Source organism: Brachionichthys hirsutus, unplaced genomic scaffold, assembly GCF_040956055.1.
Source record: "Brachionichthys hirsutus isolate HB-005 unplaced genomic scaffold, CSIRO-AGI_Bhir_v1 contig_518, whole genome shotgun sequence".
NCBI classification, from domain to species: domain Eukaryota; kingdom Metazoa; phylum Chordata; class Actinopteri; order Lophiiformes; family Brachionichthyidae; genus Brachionichthys; species Brachionichthys hirsutus.
This window is the reverse complement of record NW_027180501.1, coordinates 67,146-82,494: the sequence shown is the minus strand read 5'-3', so window position 1 is coordinate 82,494 and position 15,349 is coordinate 67,146. Positions and strand designations below refer to the sequence as shown.

Sequence of the window (15,349 nt, the reverse complement as noted above, 5' to 3'; positions counted from 1 at the left end):
TTTTTCTCATGGATTTTTTTTCTTGTTTATTGTAATGTATTTATTGGATTACTTTATCAGTAAGTATTTTACAGTCGTGTCCTGTAAATGTTGACAGTGCACTTGAGCTTTTTTTTCCCAATGCGTTTTATACTGCAAATGGCAAATAACCTGACCTGAACTGATCAAGAATACAGCAATTTTGATTATTTGTTGATAAAGAGGAAGGAAAAAAATAAAATAACTCACGTTAACTCATGTTAAACAGCTTACAACATCAAAAAAGAGAAACATAACTTAATAGCAGCACCTTCCAGCAGCTTGATATGACAGCTACATATTCCACACTGTTATTATACATGCGCTACATAACATAATTACTGCAGGTGATTTTACACTTGGCTTGGGTGGAAGCAATGTTTTTTTTTTACCATTAATGTGTTTGACTTTTTAATTAAACTTTTAATAAAATGCAAGAGTTCACATACTCTCTATACTGCATCCTGCAACCTTCCACCCATTGCAACACTTCTTTTTCACAAGCTTTTCTACCTCTCTTTTCTGTTCTTTCTCCAAAAATTAAGAGCGGGGGGAGAAAATGCACTGTCCGTAAATGTCACTTTGTTTTAAGTGACAGAGGTGCAAATAAGCATGAAGATCAAGAAAGAGGAAAATAGTTTATGGTGGTGATTCTTTTTTGGCCTTTTTATGAGGAGGATCGGAGGAGAGGAAGTGACTCATTCAAAAATCTGTCTGGGTAGTACTCGGAAAAAAGAGATAGCTCTGCAAGACAGGCAAGGGGAAAGAGTCAAAAAGATCTTGACAATGGAGAGAAAAAAAAAAAGCGCATTTGAGACAGTGAGGAGGCAAAAAAAAGCAGATCAAAGTCGGCATGAGAAAGTCCGTGACTGTGATGGATCCTAATTGGACAGTGCCTGCAAAGGTATGCAAATGAGAAAAGTCAGTGTATTGTGGATAAACGGCAAATCAGTGTGCGGGGGGGTGGTGCTCCCCAGCTCAAGGATGATTAATACGAGAAAAGCACTCAATCACAAAACTCTCATTTCCCATTAACAGACTTCTCGTCGCTCCCCACTCGCTGCGCATCTAAATAGTCGGTAGTCAGCTGTAATCCACAAAATAGCAAACCACCAGTCACAAGCTGTGAACTTTAATGACTCATTTGCCAGGAAAAGATATGCATTTAGCTGAAGCTGAGCAATAATTTATGACTTTAATCAAAGACTAGAACAGTCCAAACAAAGTATTTTCATTTCTCCCTTATTTCTTTTCATCATGTTATAAATATATGTCCGTAATCCCTCTCTCTTCCCCGTAGTCTTGTGCTCTCTCCCCCTCTGTTTGTCCCACTTTCTGTCTCTCAGGCTGCAGGTCCTTCTGTCCATGGTGCTGCAGAACCTGGACCTGTGGCCCGCAACACTGATGTCCCCATCACTAGCATTAGCTTTTATAGTTTTATATAGCAGCTCTTTAGTCAGTATATTGTGCAGCAGCCTTAATGTTACATTGTGTTCTGCTCCTGCTCTCTATCACTTCTCTATCCATCTCCTTGTTATTGACTCCCCTTCTACCCATCATTCTCTCCTTCGCTCCCTCCTTCTCAACCCAGCTGGTCCACACAGATGGGCGTCCACTATGAGTCTTAGGTTCTGTTCAAGTTTTCTGCCTGTTAAAAGGAACGTTTTTCCTTGCCTCCGTTGCTAAAGTGCTTGCTCTTGTGGGTCAAGTTGGCTTCTATCTTTCTCTGCTACACCTGAAAGTGCCTCTGAGATAACTTTCTGTTGTGATCTGGCGCTATAGAAATAAAATGGTATAAAAAAAAAATTCACAACTTTTATATACAGTACAGAATATTTAAAACAAGTTAGGCAGTGTAGAAAATTAATACTGCAGTGCAATTGCAGAGATCAATCAGTATTTATTTATTTTTTAAATATAAAAAGTCACTACCATGCCACTTTGTAGCCATTTATGTAATTGCTTGCTGGAAAATGCCGTGCATAAGTTATTACTTTTTTTGGATTAGCGGTAAGGCTGGTTCCTTTTGCATATCATTATTAAGTGCAGCAACACTAGATTTTATATATAGATCCATAAATATTTGCAGTCAAGGATGCACCATTTTTTTACAGCAAATGTTAGCAACCTAACCTTTCAGCTCATTTTTCTACCTGCAAGAATGACGTATATCTTTTAAGCAAAGTGAGCTCATGTGGTTTGTGGTCTTTGCCTGAGGAATACTTCAAATTTAATGATGTATCACCACACAAATGCTAGAGCAAAGTTCTACTTGAAATATTAAGCCATTGCTGTCTTGTATGTTTGGATATTCATGTGTGTGCTTGCCTCTAAGATGGAGCGAGACCCAGTATGTGTTTTTGTGAGAGGAAGATACACAGTGGAGGGAAAGAGGGAGTTTGTCAACTCGACAGTCAGTGCATAACAGTCTGGGCATATGCCCAGTGAAGCGATTCATGAACCAATCAATTGGCCCAGTGTGTGCACAACTATGTATGTACGTACACACACAAAGGTGCCAGTCGACCTTTATGAGCATGATTAAGCTGTCCCTCTGAGAGAGGCTTTCATTATTGAGTAAATGAACCAATCAAACTGATAGCAATCAAGACCTTAGCTTGAGGACTTACAATGGGAAGAGACAGAGTTTACATGGGCAAAAAGTACCAATGATATCCTAACTCCTGAGGATGAATTCTACATGAGTGATAGAGTTTCTCAGATAGTACTATATGCTTAAATAGGAATGCCATGCGTAGGATGTAACATGGTAAAATGGTGGGGTATTGAAGAAGGTCGGTTTCATTGCAAAGACAAATCTTTCACCATGAAAAACTGTAAAGAGAATGTAGGCAAACAAAATGAATGTAGCATTAAACAAGGGCTTGCATCTCCTTCTCCAGTTGCAGGGTATAGCGGTCATTATTTTAAATGAATATGTGAATATGCTGTTCTATAAAATAAGGAAAAACAACTTGAGCAAAAACTACTCAAGGGCAAATCTGAAAATGTTTTGTTAAATAAGAGCAAGGTGGATGGTTTGGCGGTAGGCAGTTTGTAATCAACGTTTTGCAACATGGTTAATAAAGTCACAGGAAGAGTGTGTGATTTGTAGTGCCCTGAGGTTAGCTGGAGCTGGATGTCTTGAATAGCAATCAAATAGCTTTTGTTTCATCAATGCACGTCAGGTCAGACTGCTCTGCTCTCTCAGCCTGCAGCGTCTCAGATCTTTAATTTGGGAAGGGGCTGCCAGACAGGAAGTCTGCTGGTTGGATGTAACCTTTAGTTTTGTTGATGGTGGATAGCATCTGCCACAGTAATTATCTTATCTAATGCTATCCACTTTCTTCTCACTCTTAAATCACAGTTTCCCCTTTACAGTGTTCGCCTCTACGGCTCCATATGCCTGCTTTCTCTTAACCCTTCACACTCCCTTGGCGTAAATTGGCGTTACTTTGATGGTTCCTGGCTAAATTTAAAACAGTGAAGAAAATGTCACAATGATTAAAACAAAGTGCAGTTTACTTCCTAATGTTGCTAAAAGCAAAGCAAAAAAAAACACCTTACGATTCTTTCAGGGGGATGCAAAAATTAAAAAAAGAATCCTGACAAATATAAGACATGAATCAACTAGAGCAACTCTAAAGTGTCTCTATAAATCAGGTGTATCATTATATTCTTGAAAAGCCTTCTATTTTCTTTCCATGATACACAACTGCATTTGTGCATGAATCACACTCCAGTCGGTTCTTTGTCAGACAAGAAAATGCGGAAAGGTTAGGACAAACCTGTACCATCAGTCGGGTTGGTGAAGACCTCCTTCGGGATGTAGAGCTTGTCTTCTGCTGTTCTGGCCCAGTCCTTCATCCCCCTCCGGCCCCTCATTGGGAAGTTGATATCACTGGACACTGCGGACACCGGTTCTCGTTGAATGGTTATCACTGGAAAAAGAAGACATTCCAAAAAACGTTGAGACTCAACTAAGTGCAAATCGAAGAAGGGGTGTAAGTTAATAAAAATGTTATCCTAGGCATTCAAGAAAAAAGACTTTTGAGAAAGAAAAAAATATTCTGGAAATGTTTTGATAGGCCAACAAATAAAATAAAAAAATCTATTTGTTTGCAATGTCTTGTGACAAAGCAGCATTATGACACTCACTGAGATTGTTGGTAACCACTAGGAAACTCTGGAAAGGTTTCTGGGCTTCTCCAATGAGGTGAATGAAATCCTCTAATATCTTCATGAGCAAAGCAGCCCCTGGAGCGACCTGTGGATGGAGGGACGGAAAATGAGCATCAACCATTGTCTTATTTATCACACGTCAACTCAAGGGCATCAAGATGGGTCACACACGAATACATGATGTGGTCACCCCAACTGTAAATGTATTTGTGGGATGACCAATAACATACTTGTACGTCAAATGTAGTACAGCAGTTTGCAGCTGCTGGTTATGCTACACACAGAGTAAGATGTATGAGTATGTATCCAAGGCTTCACCTGGTGAGCGTCCTCCCATTTCTCTACATTTTCCACGTCCAACATGTGGCTGACTATCTGGAAGAATTTCTGGACAAAAGATAAAGATTCAGTCGTTAATACATACATTTACATCGTCCGTTTCCCCTTCTACAACTAGCACTGTAGCAGCACCGCCGTTATTTCCTGTTAAGTTTACTACAGTAGTCGTAGGTTCACAGGCCTTATGTAAAACAGAATAATGTCTGACAAATGGCAGACTGAGACATGAACATTTTGCTCTTTTACAGTCAAAGGAGAAAAACGCTGCCAGAAAATCCCCTTTGAGGCCACTGCAACTTTTCATTGTCATGCACGAACCCATAGAGAGGAAAGTTGAGCTTCTACATGAATTACATTTACAGGCATTGCAAGCCTGTGAGAGTGTGTCTGTGACAACATATTATGTACAGAGTGAGACTTCAGGAGGCTTCAAAAGAAGGCTTACCTGCACGTTGTCGGAAGCTGGGATGTAGGTTGCTCTTTTGAAGGTGTCAGTCACATTTCGCAGAATCTCCGTGGAAAAGAGAAGGTCGCCACTGTAGTAGCTCCTCCTCTGCAAGAGTTCCAGGAGATTTCTTACGATCTGAGACATGCCCTCCCCAGCCAGGGTCCTCTGACCCTTCGCGAGATGCTCTCGTAACTGCAATGTGTTCAAAGAAACAGAAATTGAGAAAATCCAATGGCGGCATTTCACATGCACGACCATTTTGGCTTACTGTGGTACATGCATCCTGAGCCAAAGTATGAGGTTGTTAGAAAGGTCGCACACGTCAAGCCCAAATAAAGACCATGTTTCACAAGAATGTTTCGGAAGCCAGCTGAAGGGAAGTTTCACTATTGGAGCATACATGGTAAAATTGTATTCTGTGTGCTTAAAATAGGCCTATCAACCACTCTTGGGCAAATTGGATTTCATTACTTTAGAGACTGAGAAACATAAAGCAAGAGTGTGTCCATGTGCAAGGCAAAGAGAAACAGAGTCAGGGAGAGAAAGAACAGAAGATAACAACATTCTTTGACTGCTGGTGTTAATGAAAGGTTGGAAAAGGAGCCAACAGAGCAATCAGCTTTGTCATGCACAATCCCCAACCCTCGTCTCTTATAGTCATCATGGAGGAGATATGAAAACATACCTGTCAACCAGTACGTTTTTGCTGTACAAAGTACGGTTTTTATGCATTTTAAGACGTGTACGGCGTAGAAGAAAATCTGTACGGAAAAACGCAAATTTGTAGCGTCCGTCAGACGCTGAAATAAGGACGAGATGGGTCTCAGAACAAGCTTTTATTAATCGGTAACCCTGCCGCTAAGAGAACAGATATGTTCTCTTAGCGTCTCTCACCCCCTCCCCTCGGGAGCACGCTCACACACACCTCCCCTCCTCCCTGGATGCCTTCCCTGACTCCCTGCAGAGTAGGAATTACGAACACAAACTGTTACAGTACCATCTGGTAAAGTTTGGTTTACAAAAATAAAAATGCTAACAATTTTTTTTTTCGAAATAGCTGTTCTTATTTAATATTTTAAATTACAAGCATTATTAATGGATATTTTAGTTTAGTTAAAGTATCAAATGTTAAACTGTATCATAAGTAATAATGTCCAACTATGTACATAAATACTGTAAATGCATTTGAAAAAAAAAATACATGGTGTAAGATTATTTTGTATTTTGTAAGGAAAAATACAACGGTTTGTAAGGCCATGGAGCCTTGGAGGTTGACAGGTATGTGAAAAGGTTGAAGTTCACAGAGCAGGAAAGCAATCTCTGATTAACACAGTCATTAGCTAAGTTCATTAATTGATAAGTGGGAAAGCAAAGCTCTGGAAAAGCTAATTAGCGGTGCTAGCAAGCCTCGGGTAATGGCACGTGTGTAGTTTGTAAACTTAATATAACTAACTAACTTAAAAGAGCCATTTTGTGAGTGAAAAGGGGGAAAGCAAGAAAGTGAACAACAAAGAACAGAGCCCTCAAATTCACAAGAATGCTGGAGTTCAAGAGATTAAATCTGGAGGAACACACACATCTTTTTTTTCGGGACGTAGCAAATGATCAAATATAGAACGTGTTTCAGAGTCTGTGAGTGCTGTGTAAGGGAACTTACAGATACGTGTAAATATCTATACTCAATTGAGATGCATCTAGCGAAGCTCGGAGGACCCCAGAAAGCAACTCCATTATTATCCAGCATACAACGACGACTAGCAGATCCTAGAAGAGGAGACACAGAGAGGGGACAGACACTTGGCTCGAGATTTAGTCCATATAAATATGAAACCTGCTGAAGGAAGCATCGTCCTTGTTCGTGTTTCTGTTCACAGAGACATGATTCTGATCTTAACTGCGAGATACACAATAATATTAGCAACAGACGTCATGGATATGTTGATAAATTAATAACAATGCATTGTTTGGCATCGGAACAGTCTTGTGGTGATGGACGGCCTTATCGGCTGAGGGCAAGAAGGTAAAACAGGATTTGATTGAAGCGTCTTCCCAGCCTCGTGTCTCTCACTAGTCATCACTACAATCAGTCATGTTTCAAGTTGTCAACCACTGCAGAGAAAATCATTGATGTGTGTGTGTGGGCGGGAGGGGGGGGGGGGGGTGTTCACACAGCTACAATTTTAGGATTGCTTAAATAAGAGGACCAGGATTGAGGAGATCAGATTGATTAGATCCAATGTGATTGCCTGAAGAGTTTAAATATATTCCAGGAAACAACAGCACAGAAATTATGTTTTACTGTGGGGAAAAAAAAAATTCTAGAAAGATAACCTGAAGTAGCAAGTGAAGATTCCATCTGTCGCCTTTCTACTGTCAGGCAGCTCATACCTACATAAGGACATTGTGAACCTTCCATAAAATGTATTTACATTTTAATACATTTTATGGAAGGGTGCACAGTGGGCGGGGTTAGTGCTTCACAGTCAGATGGTCCTTGATTTAATTCCACCTGGGGCCTTTCTGTGGGGGGGGGGGGGGGGGGGTTGCATTTTCTCGCCGTGTCTCATCTTTGGGTTCTTCCGGCTTTCTCCCACCATCAAAACTTGCAGCTTGGTTCCTGGTGGATTGGTCGCTGTTTGAGTTCATCATTTGAAACTTAGATTTTGAGTTAGAGATAGATCTCTTGCAGATGACTTAAAAGGAGATTTTGAAATAAATGTTTTTCTTTCAGAAGAGGAAAGCTATACATTTTGGCTTTTGAAACATCGTTGGTCATTTTCTGTGGGAGGCATACGTGGTTGATTATAAACAATGTAGTTATTATGGCATTATTCTGAAATGTTTTCAAAGCAGAAATATGTTATTAGTCATCACAGACATGTTTTATTTATTACAAGTGGCAAACATATCACTTAAATGATGTGGAAATGAAACCTTAATCATTTTTTTTAATCCTGTGGATTGTATAGACAAATACATCCATTCATTTAGAATCCTGACATTTTAATTATATTTAACAAAATGATCTTATTGGATTATATTTGTTTAAACTGATTTCTGGGAAACAGACAGTGCGTGGATGTGTGGCTGTGAGAGAGCGAGAGAGAGAGAGAGAGAGAGAGAGAGAGAGAGAGATCGACTGCTGGGTGAATTAGATGGACTTTCAACAAAAGAAACAGTGCAGTGGTGCATTGCGCTGTCAATTAATGCTAGACAGAAGCGGCCTGTGTAATTTCAAGATTACACAGAGACAGTCCAGCGAGGCAGTAGTTTCCCGCCCTACCTCACATCTCACTTGCATTGTTTTCTGCGTTGTTTTGCATTTTCTATATAAGCATGAACAGCTATAAAATAAAGTGACTTCATCATCATAGCAGCCGCTTGGCACTCCAAGTCCACACAGCTGGAAACTGACACGACTCACCCAGCTTGCTTTTATTATAAATGTTTTTTATAAAGTATTTAAAAATCAATGCATATTGTGCCATTCTAAGAAATGTATTATAGCTGAAGAACTGAATATCTGGAAGTTTTTTAGAACACATGTCCGGCCATGGTTTCTGCAAACATCAGTGGTGTCGGGTTTGTCAGGATCTCGGGGAGGTTGCCTTGCAGTCCTTTGAAGGACTACAGATAATGTAACAGTTTCTATTGATCTAATGTTTGATGACCACTGTCTGCTAACTAATTTAACTTTGAAACTGGAGCATGCCAGCATTTTCTATGTCTTGACTTGTAACTTACGTGACCTGAGCAAGGACTTGAGCCTGGTTTCTCCCATTTATGCCACAGTGACTAGGGAGATGCTCGAAACTTGAACTTGAATACGTTAAGACACGGTTGAGATTTGCATATGCGCAACCTTCTCTACAATGATTTGCCTTCAATGCAATCTTCTTTAAGCTGTAAGGCTTTTCTGGCTGTGTGATTTGTGTAGGCTGTTTTGATGTCACAGCCAACGATGTAGTTTGAAACATGTTTGTACCAAAGGAACTCTAAACCACATCTGCTCGGCTTACAATCTGAGGAAAATGTGTTGTTGTTCCTGCTTAAGAAGCTAAAATAAACAGGTCTGGGAGCCAGATGAAAGCTAAGATAAACATTACTGCACTGTGAGAGTGGATTCTAAAATGAAGTTTGGCTGTTTTCCAACAGAACAATTTTTTGCATACTAATTAATGGTAGATTCTATATAGTGCACATGCTGGAAAAACTGTGAATCTTTAGTATATCAAAGCATAAAATAGTATCTTCAGATCGTCACTTAATGGTGGCTGTTGATTTATGAAGACAACAACTTCCTTGATCTCAAACTAACCATGCCTCATTTTTATCAAGACCCCTCGTGGTTAAAAGGTGATCAAAACTGTGAACGCATGGTGGGCCTGGAATGACCCCCTCTTATTTCCTTAGCTTCCAGAGGTGAAGATTTAACTTAAGTATAGTTGTGAGTCTTGTGACAAAGGTATTTCTAACAAAAGCAGACCCTTGGAATGAAACTCTCCTCAATTGTGCTACTTGAGTCATTTGGAAAGACCAGTGGGGAACAGGACTCCCCTCTATTTGGACATTGGTTTACAGTTACCAGGTCCAGGCCTATAAATATGGCACAAAAGACATAATGGGAATTTTTTTTTTGAGACTTTGATCTAGTCTATTTTCTAAAATGTAAAAATCATTATTTCTCAATGTGATATTTTCTACATATTGTTTGGGCTTTTATTATAGTGGATGAGTTATTTTAACGAGCAATTGATCATTTGGGTTTACAGATATAAAGACTATTCATTCCTGAAAATGCATCTCTAGACTCAAGACTCACCATAGATGTATATATACATATAAAAATAATATGAATAATTTAATTACCCAATAATTTCATTATACCAAAATGTCCAGGATAAGGAGAAATTAATTTCCTCTCGCAAGCTGCTGACATGTGACATGTGACATATGCAACATGTTAACATATTGTTATAGACTTATCATATAACTGACCAGTGGCATTAGTTGGACACTTGCTGTAGACCGTTTCTCCAGCTGAGGCTCTCTTCCATGATGTAGAGAGAAGGTGCTCGTCTTTGCAGATCTCATGAGGAGCTGCAAAAGGTGGTGAGAAATACATAGAAGTGAAATGACATGCAGGAACAGAGAGAAAAAAGAATCACGTACACAAAGCCAGAGGAAACAAGACACAAATCAATGTTCTCCTGAAAAAAGCTCCCGATTCCCCCGTACCCTGCTCGCTGTGCTCTGTCAGGGTCAGTGCCTTAGAACACCATCTCATTCCCTCTTCATCTTATTCCCACTCTTAATTCATTCCACCCCTTCTCTTTCATTGCCCTGATGAAAAAATGAGGCAGATGCAGTATAAAGCTATTCCTAAGGGATGAACGAGTGCAGAGGCAATGCAGAGAGATGAAGAGGAATAGAGAGGGAGGAGAAACCAAGAGGAAGAAAGGGAGAAAATATGAAATGATGCTCTTCTGCTAAGGCAACAGACAAGATCCTCGTCTTGCCTGAAAGAGACTTGAAAACTGCTCAAAATAAAGGGGTCAGACTGAGCTTTGCACTCTACAGTCTTTCATTTGTTGCCTGTCAGAGCTCAACACAAGCACACATACACGTGGATTTCGACTTGCACAGAAAAAGCTCTTGCACATTTTCATGCAGACACGGCTGAATCCAGAGCCATGCTTATAAAATCTAACCATTTCCTGCACTGACCGACACTGACATTAAACATGACAAAGAGAAACAGGCATAAAGAAGACAAGAGTGAGATCAGTGGAAAGAAAATGAAACGCACGAGGCACAGATGTGTGAAGTCACTAAATGAATGAGTTCAGACAAAAGCAACTACACAGGAAAACTATATGCAAATACAGATATGCAGTATTCCTTCCCAGAGTCACTGACCAGGACATTTCTTCTCGTTACAAGACCGAACCTCCTCTCCGGAACCATCGCAGGGGTAGGTTTGCGCTCCAGTGCCCTCACACATCCTGAAGCGACGCTGCAAACCCGAGTCGCATGTCTTGCTGCAGAGATTCCAGTGGTTCCAGCTGCCCCAGTTACCTCCACCTACAACAGGAGTAATGCCAGGAAAGTATAGAAAAGATTCACTTTTGCTGTGGTACCCAAGTTAATACAATCCATTCTGTTGTTCAGGTACATTGAAAGCCTTTTATCTTGACCTGGTTAAAACATTTTCACAGGTTAAAATGGGTCTCAAACAAAAAAGTACTGGCATGAATTACAGAAACAGCATAAATGCCCCCAAACAGTACCTTTTCCATGGTTGCCTTTTCAGAGCATTTAAAAAAGAATATTAAGTACACTAAGAACACGTTTGTTAATTCACTTACCACTGCAGGATGGGTTGGTGCATTCTCTCCTCTCCTGATGGGGGCCCTGGCATTCAGCCCAGCCATGCACAGACGGGCTGCAGCGTCGCTGCCTCTCTTCTGTTCCTGTGTTGCAAGTTTCACTGCAACTGGACCACGGCCCCCACTCCAACCACTGACCCTCCACTGGAGACATAGGAGTAGATATAAGGTGGAGACAAGGACATTAATAAAGGTGACGTGAAAAAGACATGGACACAAGGGAACCGGGATTAGGTGACAATAAGGGAAAAATTAAAGGGGAGAAAAATGTGCAAAACACAACCCAGATATAGAGAATGAAGAGTGTAAACAAATTACAATCAGATGTTGGTTTATAAAGAGCAATAAAGCACATAAACAGTTTTACAGGATACATATATGCCTTTAATTTTTTTTATGTCATTTCATGCTTTGTGTTGACAAGTTCACACAGAGTGCAGTTCCTTGAATTTTCATTCAGTTATTAGAAGGGATCCGTACTTCAACTCTTGACTGGTGTTGAAAAAGAAATAGAAAAATTAAAAGAGAAACTATTTCAGAAAAAATCTAATCTTGCCTGTCAGATGATACTTGAATAACAAGTAGCCGAACAAAACACTTGTATTCTCAAAGAAGGGAGCACAGCTGTTAGGACGTCAAATACAATAAACCAAGAAAGAAACAAAAATCCCTAAACTAAATGATTAAAAACAGACTAATCAGTTTTAGTATGTAGGATTATTTTACCATAAATGTAGTTTGTTAGCATGTTGAAATAATATTGATTGAAATTAATTAATTAATTTAAATCAAGTGATCAAAATATTTGCTTTTGCTTTCTCTCACAACTGTCAAAATCTTGTAGACCATAAAGTTCGGTCCTTGACATCATTGACAACATGCTAACAAACGCACAATTGTATCAAGAATATTCAACCGAATTCTGGTAACGTACATCGTTTATTGGGCTCCTGTCCAACTGTATCGTTACAACAGACGTCTGAAGGGGATTGGACTGACCTTGGACTGACCATTTAAAGAGTCAATTGATTGCTCAATCATCGTTAAGTTTGCACAACAATAAACTGCACTGATTATGAAACAAGTGTGTGTCTGCTTCATCTTCTACTGTCACATAAGCACACATTGTAAGATAAGAGTTAAGCATCTATTGAAAATGTTGGCAAGTGCTGGATTTCTGCATGTTATAGTCATTGTATCGCCATGGTAATGAAGTTGTGCGCTGATTCATCATGAAGTAGCTCCTTCATTTGGAGCATTTTTGTTTAATCTCTTGTTTTTCTAGCTTTATTTGTTGGAGCATGAATTACCTCTGAGGGAAATACACTCATCTACTTTGAAGTGAATAAACTGAACTGCCATGGGTGGAGATGACAGACATTAAAAGTCGATGCCTGATCAGCCCAGCTTGGACCTATTAGACCTTTTTGGCTATTCACTCATCATCTAATTCTGATTAGCTGGTTATTTGACTCGCTGCTGTTACAAATCAAACAAAAAAAGTTACCTTAAGTAAGCAGCTTGAAGTAAATGAGATGGCTGGCTAGAGAACCAAAATGGAGACGTAGGTAAAGACACGCTCAACAGAAGGACATCGCTCATTATGGGATTGTCAATACATTTTGGAACCCTTCACATCACACTTGATTGTTGTTAATATACATTTTCTTTCAACTAACGCAGTTAAAAAAATTATTTGGTCACTTGAATGTAAGCATCAGACAGGCTGAATGGATGCAGTGGCCAGATTTAATTTGCAGCGATTAATCTATATGCATTATGTATGCTGTCAGAGTGACAGCGGCAAAAGTGCTCCTGAATTTGATCACGTTAGGGCAATACTAACATTCCATCGCTTCACACTGCTGTACCTGCTGCTGTACTACACATTGCTTAATATCTTTAACCTCGCCGAAGGGGAGGCGAGGGTATTGCAATTGGGTCCGTTTGTCTGTCTGTTTGTTTGTTTGTCTGTCCGCGCGCATAACTCAAAAACTAGTAACCCAATCGACTTGAAATGTTTACACAAGCAAGGTTCTGTCTGTGGCTCGGTCCTCCCCGAGAATGGCGTTGATCCGGATCTGGATCCAGATTCTAGAATTATTTTTACATCTGGAATTGTGCCTGTGCTGTAAAGTGTCACTTTAAGAGGGAGGGGCACGAATGGCATGATGGGAAAGAGAGTCAAGAAGGTGTCTTGTAGTACGTTCCGGAGCAGCAAGCTAGCGCAGGTTTGGCCCCTCTGATCCGGAAGCCCTGTTTACTGTCTCACAAGATCGAATAGTCTTTTGGAGGCGAGGGTCTGCAATCTCTGATTGTCTTTTTCTAGTTGTCTCTAGATTAGCGAGCATTGTCACTCAAAGTGAGAAGAGGTAAAATGACGTACTGAAGTACATATTTTACAAGAGTAAAAGTAAACCAAAAAAAGTGAGGTAACATGCTGTAAATGCTTTTGTCTGATCTTCAAGTGGGAACGCATTAATTGAGCAGTCCCTTGATGATGTGGTCAATCACACAGAGTATGACTTCCACATTGATCCAATGGGCTGTTGGGCTCATAAAACACATAATGAGCATTGCTCTTGTGTAAAAGTGCCGCTTTAGGTAGTCAGTAGATGTATAATCCTGGATAATCACACACACACTTGGTTTTCACTCGAATCCAACCAGATATTTGTCTTGAAATTCACTAAATTCCCCAGAGGTGAATGGGAAAGACAGGAAAACAAGATGCTGCGGGCCACGACCATCAGTGAAGTAGATTAAAGTGATTCCCCCATCAACAGAAACAATGTTATACAGACCAGGCTCATCACGTGGTACATGTGCAGATGAACTTTTTGTGGACACCTAGCATGGCAGCCGTGTGGTGGTAGTGAGATATTTTTCTTGTCAAAGTCACAAACTGTAGATTTTTCCTGTGATTAAGACAGAGTCATTAATCCCTGTGTTCGTTTCGCCACAAACCTGTAATATAAAAGCGATGCAGCAGCCAGCTCTCTGCCGATGCACGAGAGCCTTTCAGTTCTTGTTGCCAGCTCTCAGGCCTGATATAACAACATTAATTATTCATGTGTGAATTCTGATTGATTTTATTTGACGGAACAGCTGTCATATTATCATATGCTCCTTTGACCACATATGCATGCATGCTATTTCAATATGTTAGGGTTTGCAAGTATATATATAAAGAATGATCACAATGAAAAAGTGACAAAATACAAATCAATGGTTTAAAGCATAGACGGTTTATCTCTAGAATAGTATCTCTAGTAGTATTGCTTACACCCACACACACAACTGCACACACTCCATCAGTTCTCTCTGCATGGATATTTGTGCCATAAGGGCTGAGCTTTGAGCTTGTATCATCATTTCAAAGGACCATTGCCTTTGAACTCCCAAAAGCACAGTGAATTTGTTGCAATAGATTCACACTCTCAGACACAAACACATAAAAGCTTATGAAGACACACATGCACAGATTTCCTTCAGGGCCCTGAAGAACGAGCCTACGCCTTCTCCCAAACCTTCTCTTTCCATCGCTGTTCCCAAAACAGCATGGCAAAACATCCCAGAGGCCATACTTTAGATTATGACGTCTCCACATCCCCCCTCCTTCAAGACACAACTTTGTGGGGCAATGGGGGCAGTTTCGATTTATTTATTAACCTTATAAAATCCCAGCTTTGAAAAACATAAAAACAAGAAGGCCAAAAATTATATATATATATCTATATCTATATATAGATACAGATAAATAGAAGACAGAAAGGCTCCAGCTATACAGGCTGCGGCAGCATTCACGTTAATATACTGTATGCATTTACCAGAGGAAAAGGATACATTATTTGCCTTAGCACAAACAATTAAACCAGCACTAATTGTTCAGCCTGTGAGTGATGACATACTACAGCAGCACAAACACTCTCATTTGGACTGACATCGTTTGGTGAATAAAGGGAATTATTAT

At 40.0% G+C, this 15,349-nt stretch overlaps 1 protein-coding gene across 1 annotated transcript in view; it reads right to left on the bottom strand.

The window, feature by feature from the left end:
* Nucleotides 1-15,349, bottom strand: part of LOC137915673 (adhesion G protein-coupled receptor B2-like) — a 71,231-nt gene that overhangs the window by 25,512 nt on the left and 30,370 nt on the right. Inside the window, exons 5-12 of the mRNA XM_068758819.1 lie at nucleotides 11,356-11,520; nucleotides 10,907-11,071; nucleotides 9,986-10,087; nucleotides 6,645-6,751; nucleotides 4,985-5,179; nucleotides 4,519-4,587; nucleotides 4,177-4,285; nucleotides 3,813-3,959 (exon numbers count right to left, since the gene is read on the bottom strand). Of these exons, the coding sequence (XP_068614920.1) occupies nucleotides 3,813-3,959; nucleotides 4,177-4,285; nucleotides 4,519-4,587; nucleotides 4,985-5,179; nucleotides 6,645-6,751; nucleotides 9,986-10,087; nucleotides 10,907-11,071; nucleotides 11,356-11,520 (1,059 nt within the window). The remainder of the gene's footprint in view (nucleotides 1-3,812; nucleotides 3,960-4,176; nucleotides 4,286-4,518; nucleotides 4,588-4,984; nucleotides 5,180-6,644; nucleotides 6,752-9,985; nucleotides 10,088-10,906; nucleotides 11,072-11,355; nucleotides 11,521-15,349) is intronic.